The 19,726-nt window shown below is 31.1% G+C and overlaps 1 protein-coding gene across 2 annotated transcripts; it reads left to right on the top strand.

Moving 5' to 3' along the window:
• Window positions 1-314: 314 nt before the first annotated feature.
• LOC105155709 (homogentisate phytyltransferase 1, chloroplastic) lies at window positions 315-8,508 on the top strand. 2 transcript variants are annotated; one of them, XM_011071630.3, is made up of 12 exons: window positions 315-658; window positions 1,162-1,454; window positions 1,559-1,642; window positions 1,721-1,795; window positions 2,817-2,900; window positions 3,517-3,606; window positions 6,053-6,154; window positions 6,274-6,369; window positions 6,769-6,840; window positions 6,944-7,039; window positions 7,335-7,439; window positions 8,088-8,508. In XM_011071630.3, exons 1-12 carry the CDS (start codon window positions 571-573, stop codon window positions 8,127-8,129), a joined length of 1,227 nt encoding a protein of 408 aa, XP_011069932.1. In that variant the 5' UTR covers window positions 315-570; the 3' UTR covers window positions 8,130-8,508.
• Window positions 8,509-19,726: the final 11,218 nt, after the last annotated feature.

Genomic DNA, 19,726 nt, shown 5'->3' with positions numbered 1-19,726 from the left:
ATATATATAAAATATGATCCTACGGTTCATATATTTAATTATCCTAAATTAGTATTTGGCTATGCCTGAATATGTTATATCGGGACATTTTATTTTTAAATTATTTTGAGAAAAAGTGAATAACAAATATTGAAGAATGTACAAATGATTGATTAATAATGTCATATAAAAAATTATTAACAATATAATAATTGAAGGAAAAGAAAAAAGAAAAATAAGACATACTAAAAAATGAAAGATGGTGTTTTGGCTTTTTGGAGATTTTTTTGGAAATGTTCAAGAATGGAACCAAACACAGTGTTGCCACGCACTTTGGTTCAAGGCTTGCACATTCCGCTGTAAGAGTAGTACCTTGAGCGCTCTATTGTCACCGATTTATTCACATGCTTCAACATCGTTTGTTAGCTACTTCTCAGGAGTCACGATTGTACTACATGCAGCCGTCTTCTCACTCATCCCTCTTCGTTTTCTAGAGAGAGAGACTGAGACTCAGATTATTCATTGCTTTTCGTTAATATCGGAGCTCAGTCATTTTTCAGTTGCTGCAAATTCAAGAAACACAGATTAAAAATGGAGTCGTTGTTAATTGGGTCGTTTCAGAAACCTTCGTTGCTGCTTTCGTCTCCAATCACTGCTGAGTTGTGTTCACCTCCCATTGGTACGTGTATCTGTGCTTGCTAGTGTAGTTTACCATCTTGCAAATTGGAATCTTGGATTTTCGTCTTGTTTTCTTATTTTCTGTTCTGGGAGTTGAAAGTTCTTGGCTTTTGTCTTTTTGTAAAACTTTCTAAGATTGATTTCAAGGATTATCTGTGGTTTCAGCATTGAATTGAATTTTATTCAAGTTGCTGTCGTACAGTCTGGGTGTTTGGTACTATATCTGCTTATTTAGATTAGTTGGGTTAGTTTCCTTTCATTTTTTGATTTGTTTGTGACTTTGTAGTTCGTCATCCAGCGCGTGAATTTTGTAATTATTGGTTTCTATATGGATTTTTATCATGATTTGCACATTATATTTGTGATATAGACTGATGTATCTCTATGTATATTGATAATTGTGTATATATCTATATATATATATATTTACGTGTGTGTCCGTGCGCTCTAAGAATGGTCTTTCAATATCTATTTATGGTAATGTTTAGTATCTGGAATTAATAGGTGTACGTGCAGGGGGGCAGGTTTTAAAATGCAAAGGGTCCAGCAATACAGGAAGAATTTATGCCCTATCAATGAACTTGCAAGTAGAAAGACGGAATTTATTGCAGCTGCATGTCAAAAGTATTGGTGAAAGAATTGTCACATGTAATCCAAAACGTGGCTCGAGGCAAATAGCGAATTCAGCCTCTGGACATTCTCTTGAATCTGAACCTGCTAAGAGCCCTTGGAGATCAGTGCAGCATGCCTTTGATGCTTTCTACAGGTTTTCGCGGCCTCACACGGTTATAGGAACAGTTGCGTTCAGAACCTAGTTAACTATTTCTGCACATGTTTATGAATTTCTCTTAGTTTTGGTAAAAAAAAGAAGGAAAAACTTACAATCTGTTTTCATGAGCAGGCATTGAGCATAATTTCAGTTTCTCTCCTTGCAGTTCAGAAGCTCTCAGATTTTTCCCCTTTATTTTTTACTGGGGTGCTAGAGGTGTGAGGAAATTTAATTCATTAGAATCTTTGTACCTTGATTGATGCTATACTTACATTCTGAACTATTTTATTGCAGGCAATTGTTGCTGCACTGTTGATGAACATATACATTGTTGGCTTGAATCAACTGTCTGACATAGAAATAGACAAGGTTAGCGTTCAAAGATGTCCGTGCAGCGTTTTATGTTCTGAAGAAACCAAGAGGATAGTGTTTTAACAGAGGACTAATCTAAGATTTTGAACGGGGGATGTTTACTTCTTTGGAAAGTGTGGATATGTATCTGGGATTAAAAGACGTTTTATTGTTTCTTGTTTAGAGGAAAAACTTTGATAATGGGCTGTCAATTTGTCTCCACTTATATGAAGAACATATGTCCCTTTTGTGTTTCTGTTCTTCCTGTTAAACACATTTGCTAGTTCTTTAAGATGCTTGAACTCAGGTGAGATGATTCTTGAACTAAGGTTATGCAATGGAGTGCCCAATGACTGATATTAGATATCTATGCTGAAGCGATACATCTTTCTTGCAATGTCATCTATTTATTCCTTCTTGCTAGTCTTATTGATCATTTGGAACATCTGGACCTGAAAAAATTTGTGGGAGCTATTAGTATAATCAATGTATCTTCTATCAGATAAACTTCTTCTTTAGGAATATGAGTAGGAATTTTCTTTAGGTTTTGAAGGATGGCTAAAAGTGGTATGACAAGGTTCTATATTTGTCTTGACTGTATGAGCTCTGTTTTTGCCCATGCTGTTCAATTAGCTCAGAAATCTTCACCAGAAAAATTGTAATGATCTACAAATGGAGCTCTTTCCTATATTCTTTCGTTCAATCTTTTGTAGCATTTACCATTTCAAATTTCTTTGCTGAGGCTTATGCTCAAGAATATTATTCTTTTTTCTCTTATGTTCAATGTTGCCTGATGTTACAAACTTGAGAACATCAGGTAATATTTGGCAGCCCCTGCTGTCAAACATAATATTTCTTTTGAGTTCCCTCAAGAGATCTTGTTTAATTATCATGATTAGCCATATGGGTTTTATTACCTATTTGCTACTGGTGAAACTTTTTCTTCTTTCTTTGGCCATTCTTGTTATTCTTTAGTTCCAGTTCTGTTCAATAACGTTTTTCCCTGCTAGATGAAATCTCTGGTGGCATCTCTTATCAGGTAAACAAACCATATCTTCCACTGGCATCTGGGGAATATTCAGTTACAACTGGTGTAGCAATTGTCTCATCCTTTGCCATCTTGGTGGGTGAAAAGATATTAATTGACTATGTTTGTAAGTTTTTATGTTTGTATCTAATTATGGAAACCAATATCTGAAGTTTGGTAGCTAATTTTCTGAAGACGATGGAACTTCCTGAAGAACTTTCTCATCCTTTTCTACGATGAGTGTTCTGTCACCATATTTTACTGTGCAAAAATCTGACATTATGTCTTTCAGCTAGATCCAGGAGCATTGAGTTATGCTTTGCTACTAGATTGCATTGTAATACAGATAGAAAAAACTACTGCTTGTGCATTGCAATTTGTTGTAGCATTTGCTCATCATCTTGGATTGACATCTTAGTGTTTCAACTTAACAGAGCTTTATCCCATTACTCTATAAAACTCATTTAGTGCAACTATTTGCCGGCTTCTGCGGGAGTCATCTACATGTTTTAATGTGATGATGTAGTGAATACCCATGATGTTGTATTTTGCAGTCCGTGTTTTTTTTATCTATCTCTTATCTTTTGCTAATAACGAGGTTTGGTTATCGTCGAACTTTTTAAAGTTTGAATAAGTTTAAGCAATTCAGAGACTGGTATCATCCTTGCTAAAAATTTATTTGATTAAAAAATGTGTTTTTGACTAATTGCAGAGTTTTTGGCTTGGATACGTCGTTGGTTCGTGGCCATTATTTTGGGCTCTTTCTGTCAGCTTTCTACTTGGAACTGCATATTCCGTCAATGTGAGTTGATTCTTTTGATGCATATTTGTCTTGCATATGGTTTTACAATGAACAATTAATTGGTATCTAGACTTATATTTATGTTTTAATATATCCATTTATATTTTTATTTAGCTCATAGTGTAAGTTATTATTTGACATAACTTTTTGAAAATTTGATGAATTATTATTCTAATTTATACTCAAAAATATCTTTTTAATGCACTTGTTACTAGGCATATGATAGAACTACTTTGTAGTTTGTAGATGCAAAGTACTTAAACCAATATTATGATGTTTGTCCTCTAATGTTCCAATCCCTTGTTATTTAATTTTTTTTTTTAAATACATATTATAAATTTAATCTTACTAAAAAGATACCAATATTCTCTTTTAACATGTCAAATTTGGCAAATTAACTCCGAATTTGTAAGGAAAAATCATGATTGTGCAATGTTACAACTGTGTAAGAATATACATATTTAGATTGCTTAGCAAATTCAAACATATTAGTTAAATATTTTGAATATGACTATTAAGTTAAAAGTAGAATAAAAAATAATCTATATCGAACATTTAACACCCATTAGTACTTCTTATGAAGACTAAAATTTCTTGTACTAAACATAAAAATGATATAGTCTATACTTAAGCTTTTAAAATTGATCATTTAGATTTAAACGTTATTTTAGCTTACACATAATAAGTGAGATAAAGGGCGGTATTATCTTAATGATGAATACAAATTGTAACATAAAATAGTAGATAGTCGAATTTAGGTTTTAAAAAATAAAAAACTTAAAATTAATATATAAAACCTACCCAAGCAAATCGCAAAGTGTAATCTTAATGATGATCTTTTTGATCTTGGGCAACACAAGTCCAAAATCGTAAACATCGGGTTGAGTTAAAAATTATCAAAACCCTCCCAAATCTTAGCTTGAATGTTTCTATGTGAAGATATGAATTCATGTCTCTAATCAATTACATGAATTTCTGTAATTTTTGTCAAAAGCATTTGTTTATTTGGTGATCATCCTTCAAATTTTTAGAATACATCAGCATCTAAGAGGCAAGGAATTAGATTAAGTAAACTAAATTAAATAATTGAAACACATTTCTACATTTTCATTAGATTCATCCAATAATTTTACCAGTCCACAGCACATGGCTAAAAAGTGACAAAAAAAGATGCATGTGCAAAGAATATTAAGAAAATAACGTGACAAATATTAAAGAATGTGTTATATCTAAAATTAGTATACAAAAAGTGTGAAGGGGAACAAGAAGAAAGGATATTTGTAAAACGACATGATGAATTTCCATAAATGGTTAAAACCTCCATGACTTTGAAATCTAGTTTTTGTTAATAATGTCATTTCAATTCCAAACTTGGAATTAGTTGCTAAACTGGAAAAATAAAACTTAAAGATTGTTCTTACTTGTAGAAAAGGTAAACAAAAGCAAGTTCAAGAAGTGGGTAGAAGCCCAACTTGAAAGGCATCCAAGTGACTGAAGCTCTAATCACCCACTTGGTGACTTTTTGCAAGCACCATTCCCCTTCGTTTTTCTGTGGGTAGCTATTGTAATTGACAACATGGATGTGGGAGTGGAAGTTACTATACGGCAGTTATCTATACTAATATAAAAAGAAAAAGCCATCCGCACTTATAAACGGCAATTAATGACACAACAACACCAAATTTTTGTGAAGCAAAAAATGTTCTTCAACTAATAAAACAACTAACTTGTTTAACTTTATAAATTTTACATTAACTGATGAATTAGGTGTTTTTTTCTTTATTTCTTTTTTCTAATGTAATATAATGATTTAATTTTACTTTTATTTATAATATATTTAAAGTGTAAAAATATTATTTATTATATGCACGTAGAAACAACATATCACAACGGCTAGTATAGATAAAAGGATATGGGTAATTTTGTGACATCAAACACACCAAAATTAGATTAGGGGGTTGGTGCTTTATTAATAGTACAAATAGATATAGATTTTGTATTTTATGTTTGATTGAGGAATTGAGGGTAAGTAGAGATGTGTGATTTGTACCAATACTGGAAGGATCACTCCAAAAAGCAGAACTTATCTTATAAACGATCCTACTCGACATGGATGAAAGGATTCCCTTGGTAGTTATCTGATGCTCGAATCTCTTACTAGGTGTACTTGATGGAAACAACCAAAGACCTATATATCCTGCCTTTCAGTAGTTAGTTCCATTTAGAGATAATGTCAAATTTCTTGATATCATTAGTTAATTCTATACCAAATGGAATGCCTGTTAGTTGAAGCAGCACCCTGTTGTAATTATCAATATTGGATAGAAATACTCAACTTAGAGAATTATATAATATGTCGCTTGTACGCGGGACGTTTGGTTCATATATGATGCTGTATATATTGTCATCCAGCTTGTGATTCTAAAATAGTTTTGTGCCTCCGCAGCTTCCCCTTTTGAGATGGAAGAGATTTGCTGTCATTGCAGCAATGTGCATCTTGTCTGTGCGTGCAGTTATCGTCCAAATAGCATTTTATTTGCATATCCAGGTGTTAATTAGTTACTTTTTCTTATCTGGAATACGCTTTTCTTTTCACTATGTGATCTTTTATGGTGGTGCGCCGTACTGCTATCTGATCAAGTATTTAATTTGCTTTGCCATTTTCAGACATATGTGTTCAGAAGACCAGCTGTCTTTACAAAGCCTGTGATTTTTGCGACTGCATTCATGAGCTTCTTCTCAGTTGTTATTGCACTATTTAAGGTAAATGATTTTAATTTAATAGAGCTTACGGCCTATACAGATTTGCTATAGACTTGTAAAACAAATCAAATATTATTAGCAACAGATACAAATTTTACAAGATCTTTGGAAGCACGATTCTCCTTGTTGTATAATTATGATTATTAACAGAAAGTATACCTTAGATTAGAAGCATAAATGGGCTTACAAATTGCTTCAACTTCATCAGGTGATCTCTCTTCCAACTTCTACATAATTAGCATTGCTCAAAATTTTGAATCAATATAAACAAGTGAACACATGATATTTCATTCTTTGTTGGTAGGATGAGGAGCTAATGTCTTCATTCGCCTTGATTATGCTTTTGTAAAGTATTTAATGCTTGAGAAGTTTGTCTGACTTTGAAACTTCACATTAAAGGACATACCTGATATTGCTGGCGACAAGATTTATGGTATCCAATCTTTCAGTGTCCGCTTGGGACAAGAAAGGGTTAGTTATGAGCTAATACTGCAACGACTCTAGCACAAGCATCGCGTACAGTACTGTTGTTATTACATTTTCTGGGTTGATTTTGCTGAAACCATTGTGGCAGGTCTTCTGGATTTGTATATCTCTACTAGAAATGGCATATGCTGTTGCTTTGCTAGTGGGAGCAACAACTTCTTGCATTTGGAGCAAGTGGATAACGGTAATCCAATCTGTCATATTTCCATTCTCTAATAACAAACATGTGCATGAAGAAATAACATGAGCTATGATAAGTCTTAAAACTAGAAAAATATTTCGTGAAAATCAACAGCTAAGACCATTCTTTAATACTAAGCTTTTGAGTACCCATTCCTTATAAACATCGCATAAAAAAAGCATCCGAATTGATAACTTTTACAGGATCTTACATGAAACCAAAGAGATTCAAATCTCAGACTGTACAAATTGAAGGTTAGCACTATTTATTGCCTTACTTCTTCTCCCGTGTGTTTTAGGTTATTGGTCATACCCTGTTGGGTTTATTGCTGTGGGATCGAGCAAAATCCATTGATTTGAAGAGCAAGGCTTCAATAACATCCTTCTACATGTTCATATGGAAGGTAATTTTTCTTTTATTGTGCAAATGTGTAGTAGAAGCTTGGATTTTCTTTGTAAGAAACTGCCAATCTGCCCTTCTGTCGTACGCTACTAATTCAAGTTAACTCCATGAAATTATATACACTGTTGCTTTTATTGCTATCCTCTCACTTTCAGGTCATTAAACTTGAGATCTAACAAAGATTCAAGTTCTCTCATTTATGTTTGTGTGGATGAATAGGACACGAGGATTTCAAATCGATAATATCAAACCCATCTTATTTGTTTGGATAATTTCATTGTACGAAATCCTTGAACTTCCATTTTGAACGATATTTTGTGGCTTTAGAACTCCTAAATAGTTCCATATTCTAAATACTTCCTTCAAATCTAAATCTTTTCGTCCAAATGTAGCCTCAGAATTAGTTGCATATCTTGTCTAATTATCAAGGTACCTGAAATGAAATCTTGGTGAAGATAATATTCAGCTTGCACAAACCTATTAATATAAGAAGTTTGATTTTACATAACGTGGCTGAAACATTGTTACATTTAAAATCCAAGAAACAGGTTTTACATGGCATACAACAGAGCTTCTGCTTCCCTCTAGTTAGGCGCTGGTTTCATTTGAATTGTCTCAAATATGTAATCCCTTCTGCTCTACTGTGCAGCTCTTTTACGCGGAGTACCTGCTCATCCCTCTCGTAAGGTAAATAAATACACAATGCTCGTAGGAATTGACCCTGAAATCTGCTGCTTCTTTGGCTGCATCCTTGCTGCTCACTATTTGATGTATATACTCTATCAACTTACTTCCTCCGTATTCTTTCTCAACAAAAATGGGAAAGAAAAGAATATTATGATTTCTATCGGCCACTGTCATCTATTGATATTATGTGATGCACAAAGAGAAACAAACACATAAGCAGTTCCTGGTGATTTCCGGCTTATGCGCTTGTTCTACCAAACAAAACGAAAAAAAGTCTGAAACCATTGCTCTGTTACTGGAATGTAATAGCTAAGGTGTTAAAGTTGCTGCATCTGTGCTTAGATCATTCATTTATATCAAAAACTTATATTAATTTTGTGTCATTAGGGATGGTAGTTATGGTTATCAGTGTTTCTCTTGCTTTTCTTATCGATTATGTTAAAAATGTTAGTAGCTTCAACTTCAAAGTATCGATGTTTTAAGTGCATTTTATAAAAAAAAAAAAAAAAACATATTTGGTTATAATAGTAATTTCTTGGATATTTATAAACAATACATTGAATTTTTTTCAGATAATTATATCAATTAATTTTAAGGGAAAAAAAAAAGGGTAACCAAGTCTTGGGAGTCCGAGCAACGAGCCAGAACGTGGACTCCCGATCTCGCACAGACTCGTCCTATTGCCATCCTTAAATTTTAGCCTTTTATTGAAGGAGGAATATGAAACTTTGATGTCTAGTTCTATAGTAGATTATAGAAATCTAGCTATTAAGGCATGTTTGCAAGGGAACTTAATTAAAGTGCTTTGTAGCCTACATTGGATTATAGTTTTTAGAATGGTTGGTTTTTGTCATCTAAAAGATGAATTTCAACCAAAAAGTAAGCACTCATATGCTTGTACACTTGCGCAAGTTTTGTTGAACCAAAATGCCTTTTCTAACTATAAATTATGATTTTACTTATCATTAAAAATTTTCTGAAATTTTTTTATGGACTAAGTGGATAAATTCTTTTTACAATTTTTCCATACATCTCGTTCAATTATGTTATGATAACTTTGTCCTAAAAAACTAAAAAAAAATACAGTCAAAACAAAGTTGACAATTATACACCTCCATTCATCAAATACTAGGGAGATATTTATAATTTTTCAAACAACAAGTGAGTATTCATAATTATATCTAATCTCAGAGAGCTTGGCGTGACTTATCTTTTCTTTTCCCCTCATTTTTCACTTTTATTTTCAAACACTCAACTTTAAATACTACTTAAATTTACAATATTTCTCTACAACTTATCCTCACCGTAATGGAAACACAGCTCGTGGGAACAAAGGGAACCATCAACAACTCTAACACAAAAGAACTAAGAATAAAGCGAATACATACATTGAAAGGTGAGAAATACAAGATTGTCTCGAGTGTTTGACATCATGGGAGAGGTGTATAAGTACGTAATAATCTCTCTGACTGTGACCCAACAAAAGAGAGAAGAAAACAAAAGTGGTTTGATGTGCATATAGAGATTAGGCACTGGACCAACATATCTCATGTTAGGCACTGTGTCCGAAAGCCTTCACTTCACTACACAAACATCCACACCCTTTCATCATCTCAACACTTTAGCTTTTTCTTTATGTTTTTTGTGGTGTTAGAATTCTATGAATTGGGGCATCATCTTTTTCTTGCAATAACGAAAGACAAATACAAGTTTGCTTCTTGGTTGGTCAGAATTTTGACCTCTTATATAAGTTCATCGGAGTTGGTTTTTTAAGACCGGAGCAACCAACTATGTTAGACTCATCAGTCGATTTGAATCAATAATTAGGTGTGTTTGGTGACGACTTGCACTTATTGAGTTGCATTAAATGTTTTTTTCCTATAACCGATTGAATCCAACTGCATACGCCCTTAGACCTTGGAGTACAGAATCTTGCTATAGTCTCATGCTATGCGCGATTGTGAATCCCACTGTGTATAGTGACTAGACTTGTCCTTCATAGTGCATATTGAGTATGCAACAGCGGAATCCACTTGGGAAGTTCTCATACGTGTTGGGTCTAAAAATCATAGTATATTAAAGCGAGCATTTATATTATACTGATGTGATATGCTCGACACTGGTTGTCATTATTTCAACGATGTTGTTTATACATATATTTCAATTTCTAGCCAAGAAAAACAAGGGGGCCAAAATTCAAGATCCTTCATCATGGAAATGGAAGCCAAGAATTGAATGAAAACAAGCAATATTTGAGCATAAGTGTTGAAAAGAGAGATAGATGATTCTTTTTTATTGGCAATAATTCACTCCAAAGTCCTTTTCCTTGTCACCCCCCACAATCTGCATGCACTTGGACTCTCTCTCTCTCTCTCCCACAGTTAGTGGGCTATCATTTTTATCCCCCTTCCATGGTTTGATGGATTTGAAAATTGAAAGAAAAGAATGGGTAGGACCATTGGATTTTGGATGAATTTTGATGGAGAGCCTCACCTTTTTTCTTCCCCTACCCTAAAAGTTGTGTTGATAAAGTGAAAGGTAGTGTACAAGTGGAAGGAATATTGTCCTAAAACAGCACAAAAGAGCATCATAGATTTGCACTCTACTCCCATTCTTGTTTGCAGATTTTTGATCTTATGTGCTTGTCTCCCACTATACAGCCAATACATGGACCATGTCTATACTAGTTTCTCTACTATACTATACACCAAGTATAATACGAGACTCGATCATACTACGTCGTTTCATTAAGGTTTCAAGATGATGTATGGTGCAGATCAAGTACCCTCAACTCAAACTTTAATTACTCAACACACCAAGATCCGTGCCTTCTTATTCTGATCGTTGTGACTCGGGTCCTGCTCGGTTCAAATCCGAGTATGAATAAACTCATTGTGACCGTCTAATTAATCATAAATATATAGTTCACATGAAATCATACAAGTACAAGAATCTATAAGTACCGGCCCTTCATGACCCTAACCTTCCCGAAGGGATTCTTACGATATTTTGCCGTGCAAGAAGAATCTAAACATACCTAACCTGCATTGAAAAGGTAATTTTGAGATATTGAAGGGTTAACAGACACTTGCCAAAATACCAATCTTTTGAAGGTATAATTAATAATTAATATATTAATTAAAACAAAATAATACATAGTGATAAACTGTTAAATTTCACATCAAAGTCTTGGAGATAAGGAACAGCTGTGGAGTCAACTACATATATTTGCAGCTGACAACTACTAATTAAAATTCTTTATGTTGCAATAATGTTTCAATGTTGTTTGCCGGGGACGCTAACACACTTTACTTCACATCAATTATGGGTGACCTGACCTTTCTAATTAAATATTATATAATTAAATTAATAACCTTTCTATATAGTTAAAAGCTACCATCCATGTGTAATTTTCTTGATATTATTTATTAACAAACAATTCTTTAATTTTATGTCATCTAATATTTTTAATTCTCCAAAAGTTGTCGCATATATTTTATTGATTTTAAGTGGGACTATTAATTAATACAAAATAACAATGGTTTTTTTTTTTCTTTTCACTAACTTTTATAGTTAATTTATCATGATTTTATTTAAATTTTTTGTTAACAATCGACAAAAGTACCTTACTTTTTAAAAATTCGAAAGACATTATGTATAAATATAAGTACATATATAGAGCACCAAGAGATTTATAACATTATCATGGTTAATTGTCATAGTTAATAATAATTAATTATTGATCACAGTCACACAACGATTCTTTATCGTAGTTTTTTGTGAGGGTGACTTAACTAAGGCAAAAAAGTTTTTTTATGGCTTTTAGACGTGACAAATAATATTTTTCATAGTGAAAAAGTTGGTTTTTTATGTCGATTTTCTTTTACCATAGTTAACAGTAGCATTTACCATAATTTTTAGCCATTGCAACTAATATTGTAGCCAATAATAATTTTTTTTCTAATGGAGCGTGCGCGCCAACATCGTTAATATCAATATTAATTTCAGACATATATACCATATGAAATATATATGTATTAAATATATATCAGTAATTAATGAGAATAAATTAGTAAAATAAAACTACATTATTCTTGCGCTTTTAATGAAATTCGAACTCAAAATCTTTTAATTATGAGATTATATATATATATATTATTAACCTGATTATTGACAAATAATTGATAATTTTTTATAAAAGAGTCTAATTAAAACTTGAAATTTCATAATCGATATGTGGCAGACTCAAATCCCATAAATACGGCTTCTGTCTATTTTAATGGTAGTTTATATTATTTGCTTGTATCATTTAGGTATTTTTAATAATTATTTTTCAATATTTAAATGAATTGATTAATATAATGAATAATATTTACTTATATATATGTATATAACCAAAAAAAAAAAAAAGAAATCATCCACTAGAGTATGCAAATTATGTAAAAAATTGAAGTTGGGCATAATATCTGTCCTTAGGGATAAAAAAACTAGACAATGGACACTACAATCACTACTGTATATGACATAGACTAAGACAACTTTTTAACGTGTGATGTGTATATAAAATATTATATCTTTTTAAGTAGACTTAGAGAGGTTGATTGAAATAAAAGAATATATTGTTGACCGTACATGAAATAATTGATTTTGGATAGTATATATTAGGCAATTAGTAATCGTCTCATTATATATTTTCCTATTATTTTAAATAATTTACAACATTTATGAATCTAATTAGGAAATTATGTCTTCCATTCATGTTAGGAGATAGGGGTATTTATTCGATAAAATCGAACATATATTTTGGATAAATAAAAAATTCGGTACATTAAAATGTCAAATCAAATATTGAATTGGATTAATTGTGATTTTATTAATTATTTATTTTTTAAGGTATTTTGGTTCGATATTTAGTAAATTGATTTTTTTATTAAAATATAAAAAATGGTTAAAAAATAAATTTTAAAAATAATTATTATATTTCTTATTTTCTTTTTAATTTGTAATAAGTAAAACTATAAAAATCGTTATATATAGAAATAAATTAAAATAATATTTTGATATATACAATTTGATAATTCGAGATCTATAATGTAAGAACACTCTAAAAATTATCTGATGCAGTGTTGGACCCATGTCCGATATGAACACGTGTTGGACACAACATCCGCCTATTTGAATATATAAAATAATAATAATAATAATAAAACACGGACTCAGATACACCGTTGTTTTGGAGGCTTGTTCGATACATTTAGGATTTTTTTTATAATTTTAAAAAGTTTTTGTGTTGTTTTAATTCACTCATCTCATCTCAGATTAAAAGGTTTGAGATAAAATTACTAAAAATTTGAAAAATGATCATGATGATTTAACTAATTCAGATTATTAAAATTCGTTAATTGTGTACTTTTTAAATAAACTGATTATGTATATCTTTGAAACCACAATTTGGTTAAGAATTTAGATATGACAGATGCTTATTTTATGTTTTATCTTGATTTTTTCGTATTGCATATTTTAATTTCATGAGAATTAAAAATATATAATAAAAAAATAAATTATATATAGTTGTGCCAATGTCAACTTATCGTGCCTTAATATTTTTTTAAATTTTCCATGTCGCCAAATCTGTATTTTATCGTGTGTTTGCGTGTGTCCATGCATCATAGATCGAAACTAAAAATTAAAACCAAACCGATCAAATACCAAGAAAATTATAAAGTCGAATACCAAACTAAAATTTCCAATTGGTTTCAATATGTATCAAACTTTAGGTTTTGATTCAATCCGATCGATTTATCAGACTCGAAACATCCCAATTCAAAAATACAAATTAAGAATTTCCATTATGGCGATTTAATAGTATTAATTACTAAATTCATATATTAAAAAATACCAACTGTAGCCAGCACATACTTAAGGCAAAATTTATTTTGCCAGAAATATTAATATTACTGTATATTGGCAAATATTTTATCAATTTATGTGCAATGTAGAGCATATATAAACTATGTATGTGTTACAAATTTTGCTGCTCCATTCCATGTGCCTAACATGACCATATAGCATCATCAAAATTATTTAGTTTAAACAAAAAAAATAAAAATAAAAATCTTAGTCAAACTTGACAGAATAATTAATGTGAATGGGTTTGCAAGTAACATGGATCATATTATGATGCACATAATTATGTTGGTAATATTGTATAGTACTTGCGTCTTGTAATTATTGAGATTTTATGTTGATTATCCATTAATTTTATGATGTAATGCACGTACATTTTAAAAAATTACGTGATGTAGTGTTGGATATGTGTCGGACATGACATTCATGTATTTGAAAGTATATAATAAAATAGAAATTAAAAGAGGACACGGCACCGGACACGTTTGGACGCGTGTCGGACACGTTTCGGACGCGTTTAAGGGTTTTCTCTTATAGTTCAAAAAGTTTTGGCTGTCTATAAAAAAGAAAAGAGTTTTAGGCTTAATAATAATAACAAGAAGAATTAATTCACTCTTCTCAAACTAAAAATTTTGGGATGAAATTACTGAAGAATTTCAGAGATGGTTATGATGATTTAATTAATTTAGATATATTAGAAACTTTATATTGCGTACATTTTAAAATAAATTGATTATGAATACTTTTTAAGCCGATTAAGAATGTAGATGTAAGATATTTTATGTTTTATCTTGATACTTTTTTTATATTGCATATTTTAATTTTATGAGAAATTAAGAAATATATAATAAAAAAATATATTATATACAGTCGAATCAATGCCGTGTCGTGTCCTAATTTTTTTAAATTTCATGTCTTACGTATCGTATCGTGTCCGTATCCATAAATGACAGATTTTATGTTTTCAAACTTTGAATTGAATTATAAAATTATTGACAAAATTAATCATATATTGCCTTGCATGAAGTCATGGGTTCAAGTCCACGAGGCGTGTAAGTATTTATCTCGCTTGATGTGAGTTATTATAATTTATTTATTATTGTTAGTCATATTTATGTACTAGTTGAATCGAGATACTACTTAATTAGTATATCAAAATGAGTTATTGTAATTTATTAATCATTATTAATAAAAAAAACAAAAAAAAAGAGTCGATTACAAAAATTTCTCATACCCATGCAAGTTAAACTCAAAACTACCCAAATTCGATACTTTAAAACAAAAATATTCGTATTTTTTCACAAAATTATAGCGTTTGATTCAGAATCACGCTACTAACTCCCCAACCATAGTTACAAATTTTCAAATTCAACTTGAGAATGACGATATTTTCAACAAATTCTTCATCAAATACACAAATTGTAATTATCGATGAGAAGATTCAGAAAAAATGAAAAAAAATGAAGTTGTTGTTTATGTAAACACATTAATATTGAATATGTGTTAACATGTGGGAGTGCACATATTATATTTATAGAGAGTTGTGGGAGAATTAGAGATTATGGGGTGAGAGTTAATTTCGGCACAAACAACGGAAACATATATAAATGTATATATAGTTGTCATGAAAGAAGCCGAGTTGTCGGAAAAGAGTACATAATTGAAGAAATTGGTCCAATAATATTACTTCATTTTTATCAATTCATTACCGTGTTTTCTAAGTTATATATATTCTTCTGTTTCAACTTACTTTCAATAATGTATGACATATTTAAAGGTGTAAATAAGTCGAGTCGAGTTGAATGTGTTATTATTTAAATTTATTTGACTTATTAGTATATTGTCGAACTTGAAAGATTGTGTTCGAGCTTAGTTCGATTAATAATTAAGCGGGCTCGAATAATTTTGAGAATGAAATGCGTAGAGTCGAGTCGAGGCGAATTTGAGAATTTATCAAATGAAAAATCAAGTTCAGATTTGGTGTGTTAAATTAATAAATTAAACTCAGACGATCTTTGCCAATCAGTATTCTCAAATCAAATATCAAGTAATTTGATTAATTTTTGGGATAATTATACTTTCTTCTCCAGAGGTTTGGTGTAATTATATATAGACCACCTGTGGTTTGAAAAATTACATTTAGCACCCCTAAGATTTGCTTTCGTTTAACAAATGAGTCCCTCAGTTAGTAAAAAATCATCAAATTTGCTAATATTAATAAAAAAATCCATACAACCTTGATTGACTTATTATTGACTTATTTCAGGTCATATAAATCTTTTTACGACTAAATTACCCTCATACGCCTTCACGCGTTAATGCATTTGAAAAGTTATTTGACCTGCAATAAGTCAGTAATGAGTCAATTGAGGGCAATTATCAATTTTCATTCAGTTTATTTTATTAATGTCAACAAACTTAGTGAATGTTGACTAACAGAGGGACTAATTTGTTAAACAAAACCAAACCTCAAGGATGCTAAATGTAATTTTTCAACCTAGAAGAAGCTTACGTATAATTTCACCAAAATCTCAGGAGAGGGGACTGTAATTATTCCTTAATTTTTTCAGTTCTAAATATATTATAAAATTAATAGTTACACTAAGTATATTTGATATTTTGTAATATTTTCTAAGTTTTTATACGTCATAAACACGTATGCGCGCGCATACACACATATATACATATATATATATTCAAATAAGTTATGATTAATTCTCCAATTACTTAATCCATAGTATAAAATGATGCAACAAAAATGTGGCTAATTACTGACTTGTGACTAACCTATATTTCGGCTTCAATATTTGACCACATAAATTTTGCAACAAATAATCCCAGACATACACGACACTCAACTTAAAGCAAATATTTACATAAATTCCATAAATATTCGATAATTAGTTAGGTATTTATAAATAAATATTCATCTGTATATACTAGCTAGCTCGTAGGCTACTAGGCCAAACAACAACAATATCTCAAGATATTTTAAATGAGAGAAATATCTAAAAATAAAATCCACATTCATTTTAAAGTTTTTAAAAAAATGTCTAATATTTTTTCTCATTAAAATTTAAGATTCAAATGTGGGCCATGCTTAATTGGTATAGTAAGAATTCACAACCAAAAAAACATTATGAGTTGGAGGGGCACGAATGTGGATATATTTTTATTTCTATAATAGTTGCTTGTTAATTTGTGTTGTATGAATATATTTTTTGATCTGAATTATTAATATAATGAATTAATTTTTTAATTTGAATGACGTAAAAGAATTGCAAATATTAAAAAAAAAAAAAAGAAAAGAAAGAGGATGCAGGAGGAAAGAATTTATAGATATTTGATCTTATTTTAAAAATAAATTTATATGAAACTTATAAGATGTAAGTAATTATAAAATTAATATTAAATTTAAAAGAATTTTTTAAGATCTTAGGAGTAAATTGGTAACTTCTTACTTTTTCTGAAAGAGCTTATAAACTTGTAAAATCTTGTTTTCATAGCTTATAAGGTCTGTTTTCAAAATTTATCAAACACTTTGTAATATTTTATGAACTCTAAAAATCTAATGAGATATTTTTAAACAGCTTATAATTTCACCAGAACACCCTCTTATTAATAGGGATGGCAATGGGTTGGGGTTGGATCTAGACCTGGGCTCGAAACCGACCTAATTGGGTTGGTTTGGAATCTTTAAATGGGTCTTCGTGCGGGTTCCGGTGTTAGTGGTTTGAATTCAGCCGCACCCCAATTATTTTTTTAATTTTTTTTGTATATTTTATAATGGATGTGGCCTAAAAATGATTGGCCCAAATAAAAACACCAAGCCCAAGTCAGGGCCGTCAGCCCAAACTGGAGGCAGCCCGCCCAAAAATGGCGGGCTTAGCCAAAGAAGGGAGCCCCCTGCAGCAGGTTCGGCCCAATAAGGAAGTCACCATGTCAGGGTCTGTTCGAGGAAGAGGCACGGCACAATAGGTTTGGCTAAAGAAGGAGACCCATTACGAAGGTCTGCTGCCCCCTTTCAAGGCCAATATTGGAGAAGAGGCCCTCAACAAACGGGACTCCTCAGCCTAGAGAGACTCCTTTTTCAGAACAGGAGTATTCGTATAGAGGGAGTCCTCCCTCATCGGAAGACGTACTGCTCAAGGAGGGGATAAGGTTGCACCTTATCCCTAGATTTCCACCTTCCTTCTTGGATACGTAACTCCCGCGAAAGTTCCTGCGAAGAGGAACTCCGCCTCTATAAATATGGATGGCACCCCTTAACAGACCATGCTTCAACAATTTAGAATCTCTCTTGATGTCTCTCCGCGACTTCATAACTCGTATTCTAGCTATATTGTACTTATAATTTTTTTTTTGTACTCCAATTTCTCATTATAATTTATCTTTTCTAAATCGGGGACTAACTTAAGCATCAGAGAACGTGTTGCTTTGCAGGTCCTTTTTCTCAATTACTCTCACTCAATTAGCCCAAATCCAACATCAAGATTCAAGAACTTTGAATCCGTGCTAAAATCGCACACATCAACTTATATAAATATATTTGTACATATATAAGAATATGTGTAATTTAATTGTACTTATATATAGTACATAATTAGGTTTTTCATAAACTAAAATAATAATATAAATAGTTAATAAAGGTTTTAATGTTTACATAAGTAACACATATTCCAAAAATTTTAATATTTTAATGCTTGAAACATGCACATATAAATTTACAAAAAACAAAACATTTAACCTTTCATTAGTATTATTTTGTCAAATTTATAAAATCATAGCAATATTATTTTAATTTTTTTCATATTTTAAAAATATTAATCGGGTTACCAACTTCGCCAACTCCATCCCAACGGGGACGGCCCCAAGACGGGTCCGGAATATTTCTTGGTGGGACGTGGCAAACCCGTTCCACTGTCATCCCTACTCTTATATCCTGCAATCCATATTGTTTTATTTTTCTTTATAGCTTTTTTCAAAAAATATTTGTGGACGAGAGGAAACTAATAGAATATATACTAAAGGCAATATGATTTAGTCAAAGTGAAACGGAGTTCTAGTTTGGGTTGTGGATACCACAATCTTTGAAATTTCTGTTTGATTTAATCAAAAAATAATAAATTTTCTTATGGTTTTGGCTCAACATTCTCACAAAAAGACCAATTATATATATATATATATATATATATATATATTAATTAAATAGTGGGAAAAAAGTGGAAGTGGACTTTGACATTAGAAAGGTCTTTCCATGCCAATTTTCTCTTACATGACCCGTAGATTTTTTTTCTTTTTCTTTTTCTTTTTTTTTTAATAAATTAGGGATATGTATTTTAGTGTAGGATTTTGCCTCTTATATGCAAGATACGCTTTGATTCCTCCTATAACAAGGCTTTAATTCAGTGTAAGAGGCACTATAAAAATCGAGTTTAATGCAATTTACCCTTTGTGATATTGTAAATAAATAGATTGTCCTTTTATGATAAAAATAATAATTTAAAAAATACAGGGGAATAAAGTGCTAATTTTTTTTTTACAAATGGGTAATTTATAAATTTGCAACATCACAGAGGGGTAAATTGTACTTTTTCCTAGAAAAATTATATCAGGAAGACCCCAGTACTAATATTCCAATGGAATGGGTAAAATATTTAAGATCGTCGGAAATGTGATGGTAATAAAAATTGT

This window comes from Sesamum indicum, linkage group LG2 (assembly GCF_026168435.1).
Source record: "Sesamum indicum cultivar Baizhima isolate 11 linkage group LG2, ASM2616843v1, whole genome shotgun sequence".
NCBI lineage: Eukaryota > Viridiplantae > Streptophyta > Magnoliopsida > Lamiales > Pedaliaceae > Sesamum > Sesamum indicum.
This window is presented reverse-complemented; position numbering and strand designations above follow the sequence as displayed.